This window comes from Staurois parvus, unplaced genomic scaffold (assembly GCF_062004578.1).
Source record: "Staurois parvus isolate SC_StPar_1 unplaced genomic scaffold, SC_StPar_1.0 ptg000649l, whole genome shotgun sequence".
NCBI classification, from domain to species: domain Eukaryota; kingdom Metazoa; phylum Chordata; class Amphibia; order Anura; family Ranidae; genus Staurois; species Staurois parvus.
This window is the reverse complement of record NW_028318445.1, coordinates 1,260,054-1,274,117: the sequence shown is the minus strand read 5'-3', so window position 1 is coordinate 1,274,117 and position 14,064 is coordinate 1,260,054. Positions and strand designations below refer to the sequence as shown.

General features: G+C 45.6%; 1 protein-coding gene across 1 annotated transcript in view; it reads right to left on the bottom strand.

The window, feature by feature from the left end:
• CLCN7 (Cl-/H+ antiporter 7) overlaps positions 1-14,064 on the bottom strand; it is a 102,659-nt gene that overhangs the window by 25,313 nt on the left and 63,282 nt on the right. The window contains exons 14-18 of the mRNA XM_089694109.1: positions 12,771-12,831; positions 9,578-9,716; positions 8,054-8,147; positions 6,121-6,293; positions 830-881 (exon numbers count right to left, since the gene is read on the bottom strand). Of these exons, the coding sequence (XP_089550235.1) occupies positions 830-881; positions 6,121-6,293; positions 8,054-8,147; positions 9,578-9,716; positions 12,771-12,831 (519 nt within the window). The remainder of the gene's footprint in view (positions 1-829; positions 882-6,120; positions 6,294-8,053; positions 8,148-9,577; positions 9,717-12,770; positions 12,832-14,064) is intronic.

Below are 14,064 nucleotides of genomic sequence, written 5' to 3'. Positions count from 1 at the left end.
ATCATTAACCCCTTTGTGCCGGCGCCTCCTGGCCCTTTAAGAGTTTCAGAAGCCAGGAGGCAGGCGGGGTTTTAGGGTCATGTGATCGCCGTGATTCGCCATCACATGATCGGAAAAGGTCCTGATCGCAAGGGGATATCGGGACCTTTCCATGAGTCACGGACAGATGTGCTGGGAGCGCGCATGCTCTCAGCACACATGTATTTTCTAATGACACGCAAATATGTGGCAACTCGGCGTGAAGACGTCCAGAGGCCGCATATTTGCGTGCGCTCGGCGTCTAGGGGTTAAAGCTGTCATACAGTCTACACGTAGAGGCGCTGTGTTCTTTCCCTCTGTTTTTGTCCAATTTAGAGTTTTTGCTTCACTCTACCTCAGCTGGCCCTGGTATTTAGACTGTCTACCCTCCCGTCCATCTATCTAAAAGACTATGCGGACTGCATATTCCACGCGCCTGTCTATCCTTTTGATATATGACAGAGAGATGAGCTCATCAGTCTGCAGCTTCTCCTTTCACTGTCCAGTCACAGGCTGGGGGAGGGACAAGACCCTGTACGTCGTAAATGAACTGCAGCAGTGCAAAATCAGGTCTCCTGCCATGCCAGAAAGGTCTGCGCTGTCTAGCAGAGCCAACTATATCTCAGGACTGAATGGACAGAAATATAAGTTTGTTGGCAGATAAAACCGCTTCCTAGCATTTCATCTCTGTATTTAGCTGTGAAGACTGGAATTCGGCTCTAAAACAAAACTACAGCCAATTTTCAGAAAGCACAATTTATGGCGTTGCTGTAAAATAAATGTAGTCATGACTTACACATAACACACTCACCTAGCTGTGCGGCTGCTCCCATCAGAGCGTATTTCCCAGGATCGGCCCATGCCTACGCAAGACAATCAAAAAAGCGCATTCACTCTTGGTGCACAAAATTCAAACTGCTGAGAAACTGCAAATGTTTTTGTGTTACTCAAACTGCCATTCACAAAAGTAGTTTAAAGGGTTAGTTCACCTTTACCAAAAAAAAAAAACTGCCTATGCAGAAAAGGGACATCTGTAGATAAAAACTGTGCAGCTCTGGCTAAAGCTAAATAATGCCTGTGCTATAGAAGTAATCCATTTACATACCTCCTGAAGCCTGACTGGAATACTCCCAGGGTGTTGTTGGGGCATTGCCTAGTGTAATACCTATGAAATGTGTTAGCCTTGGACCCTTTGTTTCTTAGGTAATTTTTACAATAAAGCATTGTTGCCCAAATGCCAGGAGCATGAGAGGTGACTAATGTCATTTCTCTAAGCCCAAGGAACAGAGGCACAAGATATTCCTCTTTATAGCAAGATAAAAACTTGTTTATGGAATTGAACGCATTGATGACATCTAGTAACCTCACATTAGAAGATAAAAACCTGTATAAAGATGTCTACCTGCTTGAGAAGTTAGAAATCTTTAAGTTTAGGGTAGATGAGAAGAGGTTTGGGGTAGATGAGAAGAAATTTAGGGTAGATAAGAAGCAAAAATGTGACTTTTCAGATAACGATGTGGGATCAATATGGTGGTTGAGCTTGACTCGGTTATCCTCGCGGGACACTTCTGCTAGCCCCTCCTGTGGTGGGTGTGGCGCCCGCCCACTATTGGAAAGCTTCTAGAAAAATGGTTTAAAAGCTGGGAGTCCAAGGGACATCGATTAGGAAGCCATTCCATGCATGACGGGACGCTCTGATGCTGGGACTTTTGTCAAGGCTATATGGGCTTATCAATCGGTCGCGCTTACGGCTTCCCCGTGACCCCCCTGGGCAGTAAGGTTCAGGATGTGATTTGTTCCTTCCAGCATCTAACATCGCTTTGGTAATGTATCAATTCTATACTGTGACACTGTCAAATAATGTGTTTATTTCATGCTGTACTGCTCACATTATTATTGGCATGTGCTATTATGCAGATTGTGATGACTATAAGATATATCCTCCGGTGTGTCGTGAGATAATAAAAGTGGAGGTTTTGACAGTGCAAGAATATTGCAGTTGGATTCTGTTATTTCTTGGAGTGCCGAGTGAATGCTATGATGTGCCAGGGCAGGTATTCATTGGGCAGTGGGTCTTTCACATGCGTAGAATATGTAATGGTATAAAAAGTACCTGTGTGTGACTACCTGTTGATGTTGTGGACTTGCTTTTAGTTATTGCACCCAGCATTTGTATTACACCTAGTCGTTATTGCTCAGCTCCACAATCACAAAAGTGAGCTATCAAAATGCTGAGCTCAGAGCTACTGCATCAGGGGAGAATAAGCACAGTTTTGAATCAAAGTGCTCACTCCTGTGGTGGTGGTGGTGAGCACTAATGACTAGGTCTTATTTAGAGACATCCTGGGAGTTATCCAGTCAGGCTTCAGGAGGTATGTAAATGGCCTATAGCAAGGACATTATTCAATTTTACTCATATCTGCAAAGTTTGTTTTTATCTACAGACACCTCTTATCTGCATAGGTATTTTTTTTTGTAAAGGTGAACTCTTAAGTTGAGCTCCTGTGTGTAGCCACTCCTCAATCCTAGCATATAGAATAGAATATGGAAATCAGGAAAAATCTGGAAAAAAATGAAATGGCTGTTAGAAAATGGTCCATTCCTGTTCTGTTCTATATATGCAATTATGTCAATTATCATGGAATGTGTATGTACAAAATGCCAAACTGGTGAGGCTTTTGGGACTGTATGAGTCAGGTTCATTTTAAAGGGTAGGTGCACTTTGACAACAGACAGTGCATGCTCTTTCCCCAGCCTCCCCCTGAGAATTTGGAAATACAAGAACAAACCTCAGATTTAAACAAAAGGGAAACTTTTGAGGTCCAGAATCCATGCATATGTCCTGTGATACACGACTGTTCTCTGAAAGAGCAAGTGACGATCTAAAATGTGTAGGTGGTCATTCTCCAAGGCAGGGCCCCACACTCACACAATTTCAGAGAATGTACATTGTGCCACTCTGGGGCTGCCTTTGCAGCAAACACTTTGCTTTTGCCTAAATCTGAGTTGTGCTTTTCTATTTCCAAATATCATGAGCTGGGCAAGGAAAGAGGACAGGAGTTCTCAAGGTGCATTTATTTTTTTAAACCTGTACCTTAACTCAGAAACAGTGCAGCTGCATGTTCATTCCATCATAACCTGCCATCTGTTCTTAAAGTGTATCTAAACCCAAGACAAAAAAAAGCATAGTGCAGTTTACTAATCTTCAAATTTAGTTGGCTATTTAAATTTCTTCCTTTTTGTTTACCTGGCGATCCTGCCAGTAACACACTCGTTATCCTAGGTCCGGACTGCTAACAGTTCTCCCTCCTTTCTTCTTAAAGTGGTATTAATGTGATGTGAAGGGGTACAAAAGACACTGCTTTGGGGGAGGAGCACAGGACACTGCTTTGGGGGGGGGGGGGGGGGAGGAGCACAGGACACTGCTTTGGGGGGGGGGGAGCACAGGACACTGCTTTGGGGGGGGGGGGGGAGCACAGGACACTGCTTTGGGGGGGGAGGGGCAGAGGACCCCGTTGTGGGGTTGAGGGGGGGGGGGGAGCAGAGGTAACTACTGCGGGGCAGGCAGGGAAACTACTGCGGGGCAGGCAGGGAAACTACTGCGGGGCAGGCAGGGAAACTACTGCGGGGCAGGCAGGGAAACTACTGCGGGGCAGGCAGGGAAACTACTGCGGGGCAGGCAGGGAAACTACTGCGGGGCAGGCAGGGAAACTACTGCGGGGCAGGCAGGGAAACTACTGCGGGGCAGGCAGGGAAACTACTGCGGGGCAGGCAGGGAAACTACTGCGGGGCAGGCAGGGAAACTACTGCGGGGCAGGCAGGGAAACTACTGCGGGGCAGGCAGGGAAACTACTGCGGGGCAGGCAGGGAAACTACTGCGGGGCAGGCAGGGAAACTACTGCGGGGCAGGCAGGGAAACTACTGCGGGGCAGGCAGGGAAACTACTGCGGGGCAGGCAGGGAAACTACTGCGGGGCAGGCAGGGAAACTACTGCGGGGCAGGCAGGGAAACTACTGCGGGGCAGGCAGGGAAACTACTGCGGGGCAGGCAGGGAAACTACTGCGGGGCAGGCAGGGAAACTACTGCGGGGCAGGCAGGGAAACTACTGCGGGGCAGGCAGGGAAACTACTGCGGGGCAGGCAGGGAAACTACTGCGGGGCAGGCAGGGAAACTACTGCGGGGCAGGCAGGGAAACTACTGCGGGGCAGGCAGGGAAACTACTGCGGGGCAGGCAGGGAAACTACTGCGGGGCAGGCAGGGAAACTACTGCGGGGCAGGCAGGGAAACTACTGCGGGGCAGGCAGGGAAACTACTGCGGGGCAGGCAGGGAAACTACTGCGGGGCAGGCAGGGAAACTACTGCGGGGCAGGCAGGGAAACTACTGCGGGGCAGGCAGGGAAACTACTGCGGGGCAGGCAGGGAAACTACTGCGGGGCAGGCAGGGAAACTACTGCGGGGCAGGCAGGGAAACTACTGCGGGGCAGGCAGGGAAACTACTGCGGGGCAGGCAGGGAAACTACTGCGGGGCAGGCAGGGAAACTACTGCGGGGCAGGCAGGGAAACTACTGCGGGGCAGGCAGGGAAACTACTGCGGGGCAGGCAGGGAAACTACTGCGGGGCAGGCAGGGAAACTACTGCGGGGCAGGCAGGGAAACTACTGCGGGGCAGGCAGGGAAACTACTGCGGGGCAGGCAGGGAAACTACTGCGGGGGAATTATGTGAAGGGGAGCGCAGGACACTAGTGGAAGGGGCACAGTACACTATGCTGTGTTTTTACTGGGGGCTTGATAGTTGTTTTTTTTAAGGGTGCAATCCCTCCCCTTTCTCCTGGGGATCTTTGATTTCCTCCATGTTGTCCAGGAAGATTTCAAACTCTGAAAGTTTGCTTACCCCTGACATGGGGGTGATCTGTAGTCCACAGAAAGAGCTAGGCAGGTCTGAGAACAATGCTTGAGATAACAAGGTAGAGCACACAGGACAGCTTTCTGGCAAGAACAGGTATTTTTTGCACATTTAAAATATATCTTGAGACACTTTCAGTGTTATATTTAACAGATTAAAGGAGAGCAAATAGAAGTTCATGGTTAGGGTTTACATAAACCCCCAAACTTTTTTTATGGTACATAAACTTTAATCAAACCTTTGAAGGCACTGAAAATCTATCAGCATGGATCTGAAGTGGAAGTATGGAAATTCCTGGAATTGGGATCAAGCACCCCAGAAGGCTTTGCTATGCACCTAACACCTCCTTGTAGTTCTGTTCAGGGACTACTAACATTACTACAACACGCTACTTGCAGTAACCATTGAAGGAGCAGACAGGCTTTGTTGCCTCCTCCCTTTCTACCAACATTCTCTTTCATTACAGGAGCATAGGCAGTGATATGAGAGTTCTCTAGATCCCTCTCACCACCCACAAACCTATGGAACAACACACATCAGGTACACTGCAGGTCCCTCACCCTGGCCGCCGGTATCAGTCTATGACCAGTTTTGAAAAGGTTATTCCCTTTTCCGGACAGCAGAGGGGGTAGTACAAAAGCAGCAATAGCTTACTGGCTGCAATTCACTGTAGACTGTTGACATTTCCATAATGACCTCCGCAGATAGTACAGCAATTTGACAATTTAAATTTATGGAAAGATTTGAAGGAAATTTGTCAGCGCTATTTCTGCACTTTTTTTGGCACTGGTCATCAGCAATGTCCTGTACATGTTTTTTTGCTCTATCCTTCAAATAACACAAGCTCCTTCTGCTTTTGAATTTATTTTTTTTTTGATGGCTGCAAAAAGTCTGCATCGTGTTTGTGGACTTTGTTTTTTTTTTCAGCCAAAGTCCTCTGCAGACGTCCTCGTACACTCTTTTCAGGGGTGCACAATCTGCAACTGTAGTATAGATCTCAAGAAATTATACGTATCAATGTATAGGCAGGGCATACCTTGCAATCCTAAAATGGTCACCTGTGGATGCCGATAACTAGAACAGAATGCTGGCATTTTCCACACGTGTGGGAGTCAACAAGATTTTAAGGCACCAATGTCAAAAGGTGAAGTGAAAGTGCACCTAACAAACAGAAATTAGAACTTCCCAAAAGAGACTTACAATAGTTTCAGTAGAAAGACTGGACAACAGGATTCCAAAGAGTCGTCCCCATGCGGCTCCAAGGAGTAGAGACGGGATAAAGACACCGGCAGACACAGTCAAGCCATAGGTCCAGCAGGCCAGGAAGAAATATAGCAATGTGAACAGGCCCAGAGTCTGGGGGTTGAAAGAACCTGTAGGGGGGGAATATGCACAATTTATTAAAGGATACCTCTGGACAAACATAAAAACCCACCCTTTAAGTTCTGCTATACACCGATTCAAAAATCATTCATTAAAAATACCTTTAACCAACTTCCCGCCCGCCATATAAGAAAATGACGGGCGCAAGGCAGTTCTCTCGTTTTGGGAGGACGTCATATGACATCCTCCCACTTTAACCGCGCGTGCGCGCCCCGGGGGTTAGCAGCGTGGCGATCAGTGGTGCGCTGTGTGCCTGTGACACAGCGGATCACCGTTCAATGGAAAGAGCCGAAGATGTCGGCTCTGTCATGTGATCAGCTGTGTCCAATCACAGCTGATTGCATGTAAATAAGGAAATGCCAGTTATCGGCATTCCTCTCCTCACAAGCTGTCACGCTGACAGAGGAGAGGAGAGCAGGTAATCAGCATTACTCAGAGGAACATGTGCACTGATGATCAGTGTGCCCTATCAATGCCACCTGCCAGTGCCCATCAATGCCACATATCAGTGCCCATCTGAAGTGCCAGTCAGTGCCGCCTAACAGTGCCATATATGAGTGCTGCCTTTCAGTGCCACCCACCAGTGCCTCCTCATCAGTGCCCATCAGTGCAGCCTATCAGTGCCCATCACTGCACCCTCATTAGCGCACATCAGTGAAAGAGAAAAATCACTTATTTACAAAATTTTATAACAGAAACTAAGAAAAAACTTTTTTTTTTAAATGTACTGTGGTGAGGCGGCAAGCGGTTAAGCATCAAAATTTAGCAAGATCTCAGTTCCTAGAATTTGGCTTTAAGGTGGTAGTAAAGTCACTTTGTAGATTATAACCTATAGGTAAGCTTATAATGAAGCTTACCTGTAGGCAAAATGAATATCTCATAAACAGTCACCGTTTAGGAGATATTCTACAGAGCAGCAGCTGGTGACAATACCGCCGCATGCGCTCTGAAGGAACAGCCTACCTGTGCCATTCCTTCAGGGCCAGTTCACACTACATTCATTTCAGTTGCTTTTTTTCTGTATCCAAAATGCACAAAAAGTAGGTTATATGGTTGTCAATGTTACAGTTCACATCAGTGCTTGCAGTTCCAGTGTGTTCCGGATGCAGACAAAAAGTAAAACAGGCTGCATTTTTCCTGCACAGAACTGTCTGGAACACAGCAAAACGCATCAAAAATGCACCAAAAAGGCACTGGAACAAACGTACCTATTTCAATTGAAGAAAAAAAAAAAGGAAATGAACTGGAACGCATCAAAAATGCACCGGAACACGCCAAACACACATGTAGAAACGTGCATGCAGAAACTAATCCGGAACGCATCTGGACTGTTTTTCTATAGTATGATACAGCCCTCAAAGCTGTGTGAAACTCCTTCGCGCATGAGCAACGTCATCTGCAGCTTGGCCTTTCAAGCAGCCTCAGCCTGCGGACTTGGAAGGAAGACCAGGTGAAGATGGAAGCTTCCTGAAGCAATGACAGCACACCGCTGGAGGGCTTAGTTCTAAGGTAAGTCGTTCATAATGTGCTACTATGCAATGCATCCTAGCACATTATATTACCTTGCAGCAGGAAACTTTTTTTTTTTTTTTTTTTTACTACCACTTTAACATTTGCATGTACAATGGAAAATTCTTCTTTGGATGTCTGGATGGACTTTTGTCTTTTTTCAGCTAACTCTACTTGTGCATTCATGAGATTAGATCCACTTTATCAATATCTGAAAAAGGAGCTCACGAACTAAACTCACCAGCGGGATCATGAAACAGCCTGCGGACGCTGATCTCTGGAGTGGTAAAGAAGGCCGATGCCATAGCATTGTATTGGCCATCTGGGCAGAAGAGCTGGGGAAATAAGAATACACTTGTGTTTAAAAGACACCTTCACAAAAACGTAGATAACCGACTTCCTAGCCATAAATAATTTGTATCACTGCCCAGCCTTCTGGGAGTGCCCCTCTGTCTAAATGCTTCCCTGACCATCAGGTCAGGGAATGACTGAGGGCTGGTTCACACCAGCTGCAGCATTGCGGATGATGTGCAGTCTGACTGAGCACAATGGTGCAGCGCTGAGCTTGGAGAATCACACTGCTTCCATAACCTCCTCGGCGGTATGATTCTTTCCGATTTTTTGTGCTGAAAGCGGTACATTTTTTTGCATGGAAATATGTAGTTTTAGATTGTAGGCTGTAATTTTTAGGAATAACTCACTGAAATCTGTCCGAACAAGAGTTTAGAAAACATTCCGGGTAGGATAAAACTTGAAACACGAAATCATAAATTATAATTTAATAAATAATCATAAAAAATTATAATATAATAATAAATTTAATTCAATAATATAATCAAACCAAAAACACTGAAATTTGAAATACAGAGGCAAATTTGCACATCGCTGAGCAAAGTCGCAAAATCATTTTCAGTGTCTGATGAGGAATTTCCCCCACGAATCATTATCACTCAATTCTGCAAGTGGTTCTGATTTACTATCGCTGTTCTCCAGCTGATCTAAAACCGCTTTTGACGTAAAAGGGACGCTTTTTGGACGCCATGGACTTTTCTAAGTTTCCAGGCAGAAAGAACATTCAAAATGCAGGCAGGGCGCCGGACAAAGCACTCGGGACAAAATATATGTGAAATGCATTGAAACAGCAATGACAGCTAAAATGATATTTTTTAAAAATTTCAAATTTGCCGCCGGTTCTGGCGCCTGTACGTCCCGACGTCACAGGGACCGGAACACAGAAGCCGGAATCGGCCGGAGGAGATGGCCGGGGACGCTGCAGGGGACACATCGCGGGAGCGAAGGACAAGGTAAGTGCTGCAGGGACTCCCTGAGCAACGCCGCATGGTAAGCCCGAGCGTAGCTCAGGGTTACCGCTCTTGGTGCTCAAATTTTACCCCGAGCTACACTCGGGAAAACCGCTAAGGAGGTTAACAAAAAAAAAAAAAAAAAAAACACAAAGACATCCCAGAAAGTTCAATTGCCATCCGCGCAGTGCAAGGCAGTGAATTGCCTCTTACTGTGCTGCACAAATAAAAATTAATGCATGCAGTACTTTTTCTCAGCGCTCTGTGCCTGCACACCACTGCAGCACAATGGTGTGATCCAGACACATAAGGAGACCAGGCATTTTGCCTTGTCCATGTGGTGCGACTTCACTAGAATAGACTCCCAATGCAGTCCCACCGCATCTGGTGTGAATATTCCTTTAGACAATTGGGTAATTGCAATGCTTGCAGCATTTGATATACCTAGGGGCCCGATAGGCTACCTGCAATGAGTATTCACCAGAACCCTCTCGCAGTGGCTGGCAGTCGGAGGAGGAATAAATCAAGACAAAGGCAATGTTGGCTGTCACAGCTGCTACCAAAATGGCCTCAATCACCTGCATGTAGCGACGATGTAAATACCTGAAGAGAGAACAGCGTTTAGTTATGCAGTACAAAACACACACCATATTTTATAGAGATGCGATGAGTAATGCCTTCCCAATAACCATATTAAAATCATGATGATCACTGTGTAGGGATAAATATGATCCTTACTAAATCACGTATATAGAATATTATAAGATGGCTGTATACCACATTTTATGTTTTTATAACTTCATATATTTCAAGTGGTTTATTGCAAAACACATATCTTGATTGGAGTTGTGCCATTAAGGCGTGTGTGCTGATCTAAGAAAGGAATGGTGTCCGCTTTGGTCCTTTCAGGGTGATCTGTTTCGGTTTGATAAGAAAGGCTATATAAGCAGAGAAGGATTCAATGAAAGACGGGATGCAGGAAGGACGGACACTGCATTCCCCATATACATATAATGCGGAGACTTGTCTCGTCTGAAGGTAATTATTCAACTTTCCTTAACCCCTTTGCGCCGGCACCTCTCAGCCCTTTAAGAGTTTCAGAAGTCGGGAGGCGGGCGAGGTTTTAGGGTCATGGTTCCGCCGCGATTCGCCATCACATGATCCGAAAAGGTCTCGATCACAAAGGGAGATCGAGACCTTTCCGTGAGTCACGGACACATGTGCAGGGAGCACGCTCTCAGCACATATGTATTTTCTAATGGCACGTAAATATGCGGCCGTTCAGCGTCAAGGCCCAGGCGCCGAGAGGCTGCATATTTGCGTGTGCTCGGCGTCTAGGGGTTAAAATAAAGGAACTAGAGCAGGAGGTACTAACCTCTCTATACATCACATTCAGAGGTGTATCCCCCACTGTCTGCAATGGAGGAAGAGCACAGACAAAGCACACTTCCAGGGTTCTTAAAGAGGACTCCTACTGTGAGAGCTGTGCCCAAAACAGGCAGGCAGTGGGCAAAGGACTACTCACCAGTATTCCTTTGGGTCTCCCTGCAGCTAATGCTTCCCTCCTACTTACCATGCATTGTTCAGCACCTTCTTGTGTGGAGGCAGCCACACTAGAGGGGTAGGGCTTTGCTTCCTGATGTCAGAGTAGCTCCCTTGAGGAATAGCGATTTGATGACTGGCGGGAGAAGGATCATAAAGAAGCAGGAGAGGTGGAGCAAGTACAGATCCAGTGAATGAAGCAGAAGAAAGGAAATACTTGCACTTCAGCTTCCTTTCCAGCAAGGAGAACAATGAGCACCAGTAGTGGCATCACCATATCTCAATGAAGAAGCCTCTACATGACAGCAGTGCGGAACAAAGAATGGTAAATCATGGGGACAAATCAGCGGCAGGGTGACCACAGGGATAACCAGTGACTAGTTGTTTTCCCTCCTCCTGCCTTTCTCAGGCAAAGCTTCCACAGTACAGGTCCACTTTAACAGACCTCTACTGCTGAAAGACATTTTAACTGCACATCTGATTTTATCATCTATATTCTATTTCAGAGTGGTCATTATTACTAATATGATTGGCATTTACACCCACTCATGCTGTCATCACAGGATACACTATGCACGTTCTTGCAGATCCATTTATTACTTCACATGAATTTCTCAAATTACCCAAAAAACAAATGACATATTGCTGGGAAAATTATTGTTGGCAACACAAAGACATGAATGAAAACTCAAACTATTTCACTCAGGAAGAAACAAATTAATGACATTCATCCTAATACAGCTAGAAGGTAAAGTCATTTTGCAGGAGGCTAATGGTAAAAACAAAAGTAGAAGGGGAAAAAAATTGTCGACGGTTACATCTGTTATAGTGAAACTCCAGTTTAAACCAAAAGTTCACCTTTTAAAAAAAAAAAATTATACATGCACAATTTTTTTTTTTGCAGGTAAAAAAATGTGCATTTATTATTTTTTTTTGTTTCTGGAGCCTCTAAAGCAGCAATGGGCAAACTACGGCCCGGCGGACCTTTTAATCCGGCCCGCGGAGCTAGGCTCCTCTCACAGTCCGCCCTGAAGACCGGTGTAGCATGAAAATCTGTCTCCTATGAGGATCTGTCCCCCTCGACGTATCTGCGCATGTGCCGGAGATCGCCGATCGGCTGCGAATGCCTGAAACTGGCACATGTGCAGATACGTCGAGGGGGACAGATCCTCATAGGAGACAGATTTTCATGCTACACCGGAACGGCGCGGGAATACGGCGAGAGGAACGCGCGGAGCAAAGGTAAGTGAATTGACACAGGGGGGACTTGGGGACTTAATATGGGGGATGAATTACTATAGGGGGGATGAATTACTATATGGGGGATGAATTACTATATGGGGGATGAATTACTATGGGGGATGAATTACTATGCTTACTATGGGGGAATATTACTATACTTACTATGGATGACACATACACATAGTTCATCTACTCTTGGTCCGGCCCCCGGGTCCAATATATGAACCCATTGCGGCCCTCAAGTCAAAAAGTTTGCCCACCCCTGCTCTAAAGCATTGCCATGAAAGTCTCTGGCAGACCTATCAGTATATGTCCTTGTCCATACGGGATGTACAGGCACGCAGATAAACAAAAATTAAGAATCAATGAGCTACCACGGCACTCCACAGCACTGTGCTAATTCAATGAGAACTACAAGTTGACAGCTGCAAAGGCTGTTGGGACTTGTAGTTCATTCATTCACAAAACACTGTGGATGGAAGACACAGCTGGGTGGGTGGAGTCCCCCACAGCCCCCTCCCCATGTTTTATTGTAACAGCTAGCAGGCTGTCACAACAGGGAGAGGGGACAATCCTTTTGTAACATGTTACATCATGAATATGGGTGTAACATGTTACAAAAGGTGAAGTTATCCTTAAAAAAAAAAAAAAAAAAAAAAAAAAAAATGTTCTCTGGGTCTTCTATATACATCACATGTATGGATCTAATCATTCCACATTCCTATTAAAAGAAGGGAATTTACTAGTGTCCTACTGCTTCCTGTGTATTTTCTATGTGAAAAGGCTGCAGCATCACCAGGGTGTCAAAACACTAGACGCCCAAACGTGTACACAGATAAAGGAATTGGGTAAAGACGGAACACAAAACTTTACCGGATTCTAAACACTGTGAGCCAGTTATTCAAGGCATTAAACAGCGCTCCCAGCGAGCCTCCTGCCAAGAAAAGATAAGAAGTTGCAGAACATAAAAAAGCATTTGATATATATATATATATATATATATATATATATGTATGTATGTACAAGTAGTAAAAAGCGCCTCGGATCCGATAGAGGGAAGACCACCCATCCCCTGACATCAGGATAATTATACACACAATATGCGCATCCGGTGAGTGCGCATTTCATTACCACCTCTACATGGATATCAAAGTCACCTCAACTATTCATACTCACCTGTATTTGCGGGACTACCCCATATCCTTTATTTTGTATCTATTATTTGATCCACTAAGGACTTTTGTATACCTATTGTTTACAAGCGCTGCACCTTTTACACACACACACACACACACACACACACACACATATCTATATATATATATACATACATATACACACACACACACAGGGTGGACTGACAACTCATGAGGCCCCCGGACAATAGGGGATCATGGGGCCCGTGTCCTTGCCCAAACTCGAAAAAGCCTATGAGAAAAAGGTACCAGGGGCATCTCATGGGGCCCCCTATTGACCCTGGGCCCTCGGGCGGTGCCCGAGTTTCCAAATGGTCAGTCCGCCCCTGTATACACATACACACACACACACACACACTCACCAGCCACATTATTAGTACACCTTGCTAACACCAGGTCCCCCTTTTGCCTTCGGAACTGCCTTAATTCTTTGTGGCATAGATTCAACAAGGTGTTGAAAACATTTCTCAGAAATTTTGATCTATATTGATATGAGTTACTGTTGCCTTTCTATCATCTGGAACCAGTCTGCCCATTCTCCTCTGACATCAACAAGGCATTTTCCTCCACACAACTGCTTCTCACTGGACATTTTCTCCTTTTCGGACCATTCTATGTAAACTCTAGAGATGGTTGTGCATGAAAATCCCAGTAGACCGGCAGTTTTTGAAATATTCAGACCAGCTCTTCTGGCACCAACAACAATGCCATGTTCAAAGTCACTTAAGTCCCCTTACTTCCCCATTCTGATGCTCGGTTTCAACAAGTTGTCTACATGCCTATATGCACTGAGTTGCTGCCATGCGATTGGCTGATTAGCAATTTGTGTTCCCAAGCACTTGAACAGGTGTACCTAATACAGGGGGTGTGTGGTGTGTGTGTGTGTGTGTGTTAATCGTAATAAACAGATTTTTTTGATAAGCAGTTTCAAAATACACTAGCATTCTGCTATGGAAATTCAAACAATGATC